The sequence below is a fragment of the Pyxicephalus adspersus genome, chromosome 12, assembly GCF_032062135.1.
Source record: "Pyxicephalus adspersus chromosome 12, UCB_Pads_2.0, whole genome shotgun sequence".
NCBI lineage: Eukaryota > Metazoa > Chordata > Amphibia > Anura > Pyxicephalidae > Pyxicephalus > Pyxicephalus adspersus.
Genome location: NC_092869.1, coordinates 578,983 through 588,533, shown reverse-complemented (window position 1 = coordinate 588,533; position 9,551 = coordinate 578,983). Strand labels below are relative to the sequence as shown.

General features: G+C 52.7%; 2 protein-coding genes across 2 annotated transcripts in view; one reads left to right on the top strand and one right to left on the bottom strand.

Annotated features, from left to right (window-relative positions):
- Positions 1-683: 683 nt before the first annotated feature.
- SHC1 (SHC adaptor protein 1) lies at positions 684-6,677 on the bottom strand (the record flags this gene model as incomplete). Its single annotated transcript, XM_072428944.1, is given in 10 exon segments — positions 684-2,121; positions 2,199-2,431; positions 3,225-3,374; positions 4,075-4,141; positions 4,220-4,400; positions 4,485-4,611; positions 4,900-4,951; positions 5,060-5,113; positions 5,235-5,354; positions 6,531-6,677. Coding segments are annotated over 10 exon segments (1,260 nt in total), but the record flags the coding sequence as incomplete, so codon positions are not given.
- A 2,296-nt stretch (positions 6,678-8,973) lies between these two features.
- Positions 8,974-9,551, top strand: part of FLAD1 (flavin adenine dinucleotide synthetase 1) — a gene marked incomplete at its 3' end in the record, with an annotated part of 4,037 nt that continues 3,459 nt past the window's right edge. The window contains 1 exon segment of the mRNA XM_072428941.1: positions 8,974-9,008.

Sequence of the window (9,551 nt, the reverse complement as noted above, 5' to 3'; positions counted from 1 at the left end):
ATGACATGGGGACCCCAGGGTGACTTCACTATGATAACATGGGGGCCCCGGGTTGACATCACTATAATGACATGGGAACCCCAGGGTGACCTTACTATGATAACATGGGGGCCCTGGAGTGATGTCACTATAATGACATGGGGACCTGGCGGTGACATTACTTTGATTACATGGGGGCCCCGTGGTGACGTCACTATAATGACATGGGGAACCCAGGGTGACCTTATTATAACATGGGGGCCCCCAGGTGACATCACTATGATTACATAGGGGCCCCGGTGTGACATCAATATGATGACATGGGGGCCCCGGGGAGACGTCACTATAATGACATGGGGACCCCAGGGTGACATCACTATGATTACATGGGGGCCCCAGGGTGATGACACTATAATGACATGCAGGTCCCTGGGGTGACATTACTATGATGACATGGGGGCCCCGGGGTGACTTCACTATAATGACATGGGGGCCTCGGGGTGACATCACTATGATTACATAGGGGCCCAGAGATGACGTCACAATGAAGACATAGGAGCATAGTTAGGGTGATCTCACTATGATGAAACGGGGGCCCCGGGGCTGACGTCACTATAATGACATAGGGGCCCAGGGATGACATCACTATGATTACATAGGGGCCCCGGGGTTGACATCACAATAATGACATGGGGGTCCCGTGTACCCCGCCAGCCTGCAGGAGCTGCTTGGTCTGTACCCCGGGTACACTGGGTGTGGTCACATCAGGACCGGCCAGTCAGAGAACATGATCGAGCGGCTGCACCAATCCGAGGAGACACGGGCAGCCATAGCCATGGGACATCACAATCCTGGCTGTGACCCCGGGGACCAGCCTTTTCTTTCTATAGATCACTTCAGTTCTATGATGACCCCATTCCCTGGAATCGGAGCTTCCATCTGGGTCCCAATATAATAGATCCTCTGCCAACCACTGAGCTGCCTTTTCCTCTCCTTCTGACCAATCCCAAGCCACCAGAACTTCCCCTCTATCCAGCCTGAGCCAAGACAGAGTCACCAATGTGCCAGAAGCCCAGACCAATCAAAATTCATCGTGTCAGTCATGTGCCTCCAGCAGGAAATTCTCATTGGCTGCAATTGTTTTTATAGACATCATTGCAGTCACCTAAGTCAGGAAGCCTTCTGGTCATGTGACTTGATACAAAAGGGTGGGCGGAGCTTCCTCAGTGGCTGCTGATGCCATGGTGGTCCGGATTGAGGGGTCTCTATGGCTATAAGGGGGATATTTGGGCACTGTAGGGGGTACAGACCTTTCTGCACCTCTTTGGGTATTCAGAGGCTCCTCCCATCCGCCATGAGGGAACGCTGAGCTGAGTGACAGCACGCTGGAAGATTTATGATGGTCATGTGATGATTGGGGGGGAGGGGAGCAAGAAATACCTCAAAGTGCCTTTTGCAGCAGTTTGCAGCCCTTGCGGTCCATGAATTCCGTTCACCCTCTGTAAGGCAAAGGGTAGAATGGAGTCACTGAACAAAGATGGTGACGTGACACACAGACGCCTCGATCCCCCCCTCCCCCCGGGGCAGAAAAAGATTTCCAGCATGCAGCAGCTCCGGCTACAATCGTTATTGCCGTTCAATCAGGAACCATGGCGGGCCTACAAGTCTGTGGCTAGGGAGGGGTTAACATTTGGGGCCACCCCCTTTCCTCAGAATAGGGGCATATTATACAAAATCAAAGGCACAGATCAGTATCACAGAGCGGGGGCGCCACGGATCATTGTGTGCTGTGAGGAGCCAAGCCCATCTTGTGCTGGGGGGAGGGGGGAAACCGCTTGTCCGCCATCTTGGTTCAGTCTGCTCCCATGGGATGAAGGGGGGTATTTTGGGTCTCACTGTCCCACTTGTGCATTTAGAACCCCAAAAAGATTCCCTGAAAGTGACGGAAGTCAGGTGCCACGGCGAGACGTACAGGATAAAGATGACCATCCCCCTGTGATCAGGGCGTGGCCCTCACTGTCTCCGCTCTACGGGTTGCTGAAGACACAGCTCGCTCCCGGCAGAAATGATGGGTAAGTGATTGTCCATGTGGTAGCTGATCAGGTGACTGACGCTCTCGAAGCGATGGTCCTTAGTCCGGACCTGGCGGGAAGAGAAAACAGCTTAGGGGGTCGCTGACCATGGGGGCGGAGACACCAAAAATTGGGGTGGAGACTCACCACTCCCTCCGGGTCTACCAGCAGGAGGTGTTTGGGCTGCCCTTTCTGGAGGCCGGTCAGGACCTATTGGCCCGGGGTGGTGGTACTCTCTCTGACTAGGAAGTCTCCATTGACACGTAGAAGTCTCTCCGCCTCCTTCCGGGTCATCTTCCCGTGATACCACGGCTCCCGCTTTAACTGCTCCTCCATGCTGACCATGGCCTGGCCCGGGGGAAGGGCTTCTTCAAATGGCTCTGCGGATAGAGGGGGGAAATGTGTCAGAAATGGAGAAGTCAGACCCCACGTGCTAGTAAAATCAGTCCCTGCAATACTCTCATCCCTCCAGGGCTGTCCCTGTGCTGCCGTATACAGGGATTAAAGAAGCTCAGAGACAACTAACTTCCTGCGAGCCCTGGGACCGGATCCTTGGGGGTGTGTCAGCCTGTAAAGTACACAGGAAGCACCGCCCACTGCCGACACCAGACATGAAGAGGAGGGACAACTCTGATCACATGACCTGGATGTAAGGGATGATACGTCCACCCCTCGCCATCTCTTCTCACTATTTCCCAGCTCTGTGGCCTTTGCCTCCCCCACCTTGTTTCTTTCTCCCCCCTTTACCCCCCGCCCATCCTCCCGGTCTTCCTGAGCCCTCCCTCTTCTGTCCTTCCCCTTATTTATCTCCCCCTCCTTCCAACCCCCCTATATTTCTCTCTCCCTCCTCCCAGCCCCCCCTCCCCCCCTTTTGCTCTCCCTCTATACCTTCTTTTTATCCCCCTCTTCCTTTTCTAACTCCTCTTCCTTTCTTTCCCTCCCCCTCATCACTTCCTTTTTCTACCCCCTTTCATTTCTCTACCTCCTCCTACATTTCCCTCTGCCCCGCCATTATCCCTATCCTCTTCTCTCACTCCCTTTGTCTTCCTAATCCCCCCCCCGTTAAATGTACCCTTTATTGCAAGGGGGGGACTGGAGTCAGACTTAGAACCTTTTACCATATCCAATGTGTCACAGCTAGGACCATGGAACCCATCCAATAATGTGACTTACTCATGTCAAAGATGTCCCTCTGGCCATTGGTGGCCCCACGCAGAGGCTGCCGGGACTTCTCCAGATTCTGGACGTTGACGTAGGAGGGGTCATCGAAGAGGTCGGGCCGGTTCAGGGGCTTGGCGCCGGGTACGGGGAATCGTTCCTTCCCTATGATGAAAACCAGGGAGGTGATCGGTACCGCGGGGGAGGATACAGACCGGGGACTGAACATGGTGCATTATGGGAAGACAAGAGACAGGTCACCGGCTAAGGGGGGGAATAGAGATGGCGGGGTAAAATCTTTAGGCTGGGCAAGTTAGAAAGAAGAAAAATATCAATAGAGTGGACTGAGGGCGGGGCTATATAATTCGGGGATAATCTACATTTTGTATGTGGGTGGAGCCTAGAAGAGGGCGGGGATTAGATACTACAGTGATAATCATAATGTCGGTGGGTGGAGTCTGGAGGAGGGCGGGGTTTAGCTACTACAGCGATAATCATAAGGTATGTGGGTGGAGTCTGGAGGAGGGTGGGGTTAGATAATTCAGGGATAATTATATATTGACATATGGGAGGAGTCTGGCAGTGGGAGGGTGGGGTTTAATTAAATTTTAGGGATAATCTATATTGTTCTAAGGGAGGAGTCTAGTGGAAGGCAGGGTTACATATATAATTGGCTGTGGGAGGAGTCTGGAGGAAGGCGGGATTAGATAATTGTTGAATAAGCAATATCACATAATAGGAGGAGAGAGGCCAAGGGAGGAGTTAGTAGAAGTGGGAGGATCCATAGGACAGGGGGAGGAGATAAGTACTGGGTGCAAATATGAAGAATGTGACATGAGGGGCATTTGGGGCAATAGCACTGTACCTTGTGCAGAGGGCTGTGGTTGCAGCTTCCGTGGGTCCTGCTCTGCCCCGGTGATTTGTCCCACAGGCTGAAACAGAAAAGGGCAGTCAGAGGACTGTAAATAGCACAATTACCCTCCTTAGTGCAGTCTTAAGGGCTGCCTCACCAGAGTGGCCCCCATGTGGTTGGGGCTTTGTCTTGGTATCGCAGGGGCCGCTCCTTCACGTAACCTCATGTCCACCACCCCACCAATTGGCGGCTCTTTGCCTGGAAAATCGTTGTAATAGGCGTGGTCGGGAAGCTCCTCCTCCTCCTCGTCCCACGCAGAACCGTCAAACCCGGCCATTCTGCGGGCAAGAAGAAAAGCGATAAACACAACACTCCGGAACCTATGCAGTGTCTCTAACCCCCGAGAGGGGCAAAATGGGTACCTGTCATGCGGAGTCACCAGCTTTGGAGGATTTTTGAGGTATTGTTTGAAGCGGAGTTCAAAGGCCTGGCCGATGGTGCTGATCACATCCTGCGCGAGACCCTCCGGGCACTCCAATATATGGCAAGCTGCAAAGATAACGACACTTCATGTTACCCCACCGACAATATGAAGGGGCAGATTCTGCCAGGTACAGAGGAGCATGTGACAGCACTGGAGACGGGTGGGGTCGGCTGCTCAGGTAGCCAGTGCTGTCACATGGATAAGAAGTATACCCGGGTCTCTGGGGGAAGGGCAGGTATTGCGCCCTATGCCAGGCTCTTTCCTTCTTCAATGTCCCATGATGCACTGGGGTGAGCAATGGCATCCAATTATTTTCAGGATAGAATAAATTGCCCCCCTCGCCCCTTTCTTACCTCTTTGATTCACTGGATCTTTGGCAACGTAAGCTACATATTCTGCTGTGTCCTGCAAGACAAAGATGGAGGAAGAACGATTACCCAGAATCCCCCGGGCTCACAATTCCCATGACCCCGTAGATTATGAAGGCCCCCAATTACCCCCATCTACACTCACCGGATCTCCCCCAGAGGCAAAAGATATGGACTGCATGTGGTGATTGGCGATGATCTGCAGAAAAAAGAAAAATGATTTTCATTTATTAGAGAGGAGTCCCATGCGAGATGTCTCCTCACTTCCTGTCTAGGTGACACCTGGAGAAGATTGAAGCGTTGTCACAGCTAGGTCTCACCTGCTTGCAGTCGGACGCCATGAGGTTGAGGCTGCTGGTGGATACGGTGAGGGTGATTGGCATCCCAGCAAACTTCAGGTTACATTTGCCCAGGATGGAGTTGAGGGCGCGGCCTCCCGTCTATGAGACACAGAATGAGAGCGATCAATAGAGACGTGGCGTCCCCTTCCGCCTGATTACAGAGGTCTGGAATCTATCACTCTGACCCCTCCCCCTCCTGACCACAACCGTCCATTAACAGCAACCAATATTGATTAGGCACTAACTGCTGCACTGCCTCTGGCCTATACGGGAGGGGGATGGGATTAACCCCTCTGACCCCAGGAAGGTCACCCATGCACAACTATGTTGGGTGGATGCTCAAATAATCTAATCATTCACACACACCATCGTGGATAGTGCCGCCCTATTGGATGCATTAGAATTAGCACTCGTCAGCCTTTACGGCCTCTCCTGGGAGACATTAACCCTTTCTATTCCAATGACAAAGTTATCCAGAAAGGAAATGAGGGGAAAGGAGCAAAGACAGAAAAAATAAAACCCAGACTGGGGTATAAGTGGGCGGTGCCAGGCGGGGAGCATTTGCATAGATAACGCCCACGTGTTTTGCTGAGCCTGACAAAGTAAAAATCAATGCAATGGGAGGGACCAGTCAGGCTGAGAGGGAGGAGCTAATTGATGGTGTACCTCCTCCATCCAGGAAATCCATCTAGGCGGGGTCTATCTGACTTGCTGCAGCTTCTAAGCAGCTTCAGAAGAAGTAATTTTAGTTCAGGAGGGAAGCCCAAACAACTGGGCAAGGATAGGGGGGGCTGGAGGACAGATTTAACCAATTCTCTCTCATCTTCTCAATTCCTCAGGGAGGGGCAGAAATAAAACCCCACTCACTCACTACAATAGCCCTTGGTGTCTGGAGTCCGGTAGAGCAGCGATCCCCACCCTTCTGGAGCTCACAGACCACTAAAATCAATGGCCTCTGAACCGCACATGAAACTTCCCCCTAGAGTGACGGCATGATGCCAGAACCCGCTCACTCTCCCATATCGGGTCTGAGCCGGACACACGAGCCAGACACAGAACCCGCACAGCGCCCTGAGCCTGCGATCTGTACAGGGGACATGGTCCGCGACTCTGGCCGGTGCGACCCCCCAAGCGGGGTCCTTCTCTGGACCGCACTGGGGGGTGGACCAGCCAGGGCCACAAACCACCGCTGGTCTCAGTGCTCTCGTAGTCCACCTGACGGCCGGGGGTTGGGGACATATGAGAGCACAATATAAACTCTTATTATGCACTCACCTTTCTCCTCCGCAGCGCACCCTTCGCCCCCGGGACAGCATCGCACACCAGGCTAATGGCTTCTCTGAGAAAGGAAGACACAAATATGTCAGCAAGGCCAAATACTCCCACCCTCCTCCGACTTACCTGGCTGTCATGCTGATCATAAAACAAAAATGCCAATCACACCCCTTGTTCTGAAACCCACTGGACCAGTATGACACCCAGGACAACAGAACCCCCCCCATTCATCAATGCATTGTTGGATATGGTGCACCAATTTCCATCCAGGGGTCACCAGGAGTCCCCAATGAAAGCTATTCTGGCAATGCCCAGGAGGGGAGCCCTGTGACAGGGGCACTTTAAGGATCAGATGAAGTGTGACATGACGTATATTTGGTGCAATTTGTAAACTGACATCAACCCATTCCTGTTCCTTATGTTCATCCAGTGGAAAGACCCAGGTGAGACAACTTTACCTCCACTTGGCCTAATTACCCCAAAGGAGGCAGAAATGCCTCTCTAGAAACATTGACAGGGACACAAACACCGCTATCACAGATCTGATTGGTGAAATCCAACACAGAACACCAATAAGACTCCAACATTCGTCCCATCAGTCTCTGTACAGAGGAGCTGACACTCTAATGTCCCCCCACAGTCACACACTATTATTATACATTTATATAGCTCTGACATATACCAGGGTGCTGTACAGAGGAGCTGACATTCTAATATATTGGGGAGGGGCTGTAATGGGGGGTATATTGGGGAGAAGCTGTAATGGGGGGGTATAATGTGGGAGGGGTAAAATGATGAAGAAGCAATGTTAGGGGTAAAGCAGAAGTTTGTAGGGGGTGAAGGTTTAGCAGTGCCGGGCTGCCCCCTCACTTACCAGCACAGCATGAAGCGGGTCCGGGGGGGGGGGCACGGTATTTGGAGCCCGGTCTCCCAGCTCAGGAAACTTTCCTTCTCTTCTCTCCTCACACACGAAACTTTTTCCACCACTTCCGGCTCCGCCGAGCCTCACGTCACTTTGACGTCACCCTTAGCGCCGCCATCTTGCTCCAGCTTTCCACGCCTCGTTCTGAGCCAAGAGCCCGCCCTCTATGACACGCGCGGTTCCTATTGGGTGTTCTTATTGTCCAATGGTAGCCAGTCTCTGAGGTGTTTGAAGAGCGGCGGGAAGAAACGAGAGAAGCAACATGTCGGCCAAGAATATCTATTACTCCGACAAGTACGACGACGAGAACTACGAATACCGGTACGTCCCGAGCCCCTCCCCCTCCTATCGGTACGTCCCGAGCCCCCCCAGGCTGGTCACATGTCCTCAGAGGGGTTATGGGGGCAATGATTACTTCTGGGCGCCTGGGCCAGTACAGACCCCTGATAGATGGGGGAGGTGCTCTTTTATAGTGGATTTTGTATATCATTGCTAATTTCTTTCTTCTCCCTACAGAGCCCCATATTCTGCTCTTCCGCCGGCCACTACCCATCAAGAAGCTCTAACCCACAGCTGGCCCCGGGGCCCCACTGATGACTGCATGCACCTTCTTCTTGTATTTATACTGTCCATAGCTCCGCCCCGCACCAGCGAGAGCTCCACCCATCCGGCCCATAGAACTGACGTACTGTCACGCTGAGACCTACCAGACTGTATAAGAAGCGTGTACTGACCTGGCCTGGTGTCATGGCCGCTCTATGGGGCCACCAATAAGCGTGTCCCCTGTCCTACAATATAATCTCCTCTTGTGTATGGGGTCACATGACCATCGGTCTCTCCTGCATTGTGTGTCACTGCTGTATGTGGCCTCATTATCCCCCTGTCATTCCTGATTGATCTCACACTTGCTGAATTATAGAGGGGAGGTCGCTTCCTGCCAATGAGCAGCCAATAGGATCTCTCCCAGATATTTACTATAACACCCAGTGAAGAGCTGGAAGCATTGTGATTGGCTGCTCAGAGTAAACATTGATTGGCTGGCTGTATGAGGCTCTGCTCATGCGGAGTCCTGGCCATGGCCATATCAACCCCTGGAGACAATGAAGATGAAGCGGCTTCCCCTTCTACAGCTCGCACATTATCACAATGAGTCCCCCATAGGAGTGAGTGCCTGGTGCAGGGCCCACCAGTGAGAAATCTTACTACTTCCTGTTTACTCTGTCCCAAGAGATCTCAGGCAGCAATATGACCCTGACAGGTTGTTTTGTGACCCCAAACTGTGCTGACTTAGAACAGTCTGAGTATGGGGTGAGAAGAACCGGAAATTACTGGTGTGATCCAATGTATTACACTGTATGAAACCGGAACCTTTCCACTTTATCTTTGTTCTCGGGGAGCACAGCGGCAGTACGCTCTCTGAAATACAGCCAAAGGGAGCCAATCACAGGAAACATCTATTAGACTGACTCCAGATACATCCAATGGGAGATGTGAAGGGGCGGGATTTGGGAGGGAGCCGGAAACCCTGTGGTGACCTCAGCGGAGTGCGGAAGCAGGTGAGGAGATTTAGGAGGGACGCTTATGTTCGCTGTTACCTATAGCAACCAATCAAATCTCACCGTCTGTAGCTACAGCATTGGGAGGTTATTGGCTGTGGGTTACTGGAGAGAGGGACCGTGGTTACCAATAGAAACCATGACGGCTGCAGTGATTATGTACCCAGCAATTGGGCCATCCCCTCCCCGGCTTCAGCCAATCACCTGCCTGCTATGGGCCACAGTCACAGCACCCTCTATGTGGCCGGGAGACTGACCAAGCATGTGACCAGTGAAGGATGATGCTTGTCCCCCCTCCCCCATAGGATTAGAGGGAACTCACCCAGAGAGGGAGGACCTCCTCATAGAGCACAGTGATTGGCTGACAACTGGGTGCAATGACCAATCAGAGGGGGAGGGGCTGTACAGGGAACATAGCAATGAAAGCTTTACCATAAGACCCTCCCCCAATACTTCTCCACCCCTCCCCCTACACATCTAAACCACACCCCTACACCTCTCCACTCCTCCCCCTATGCCTCTCCACCCCTCCCCCTACACCTC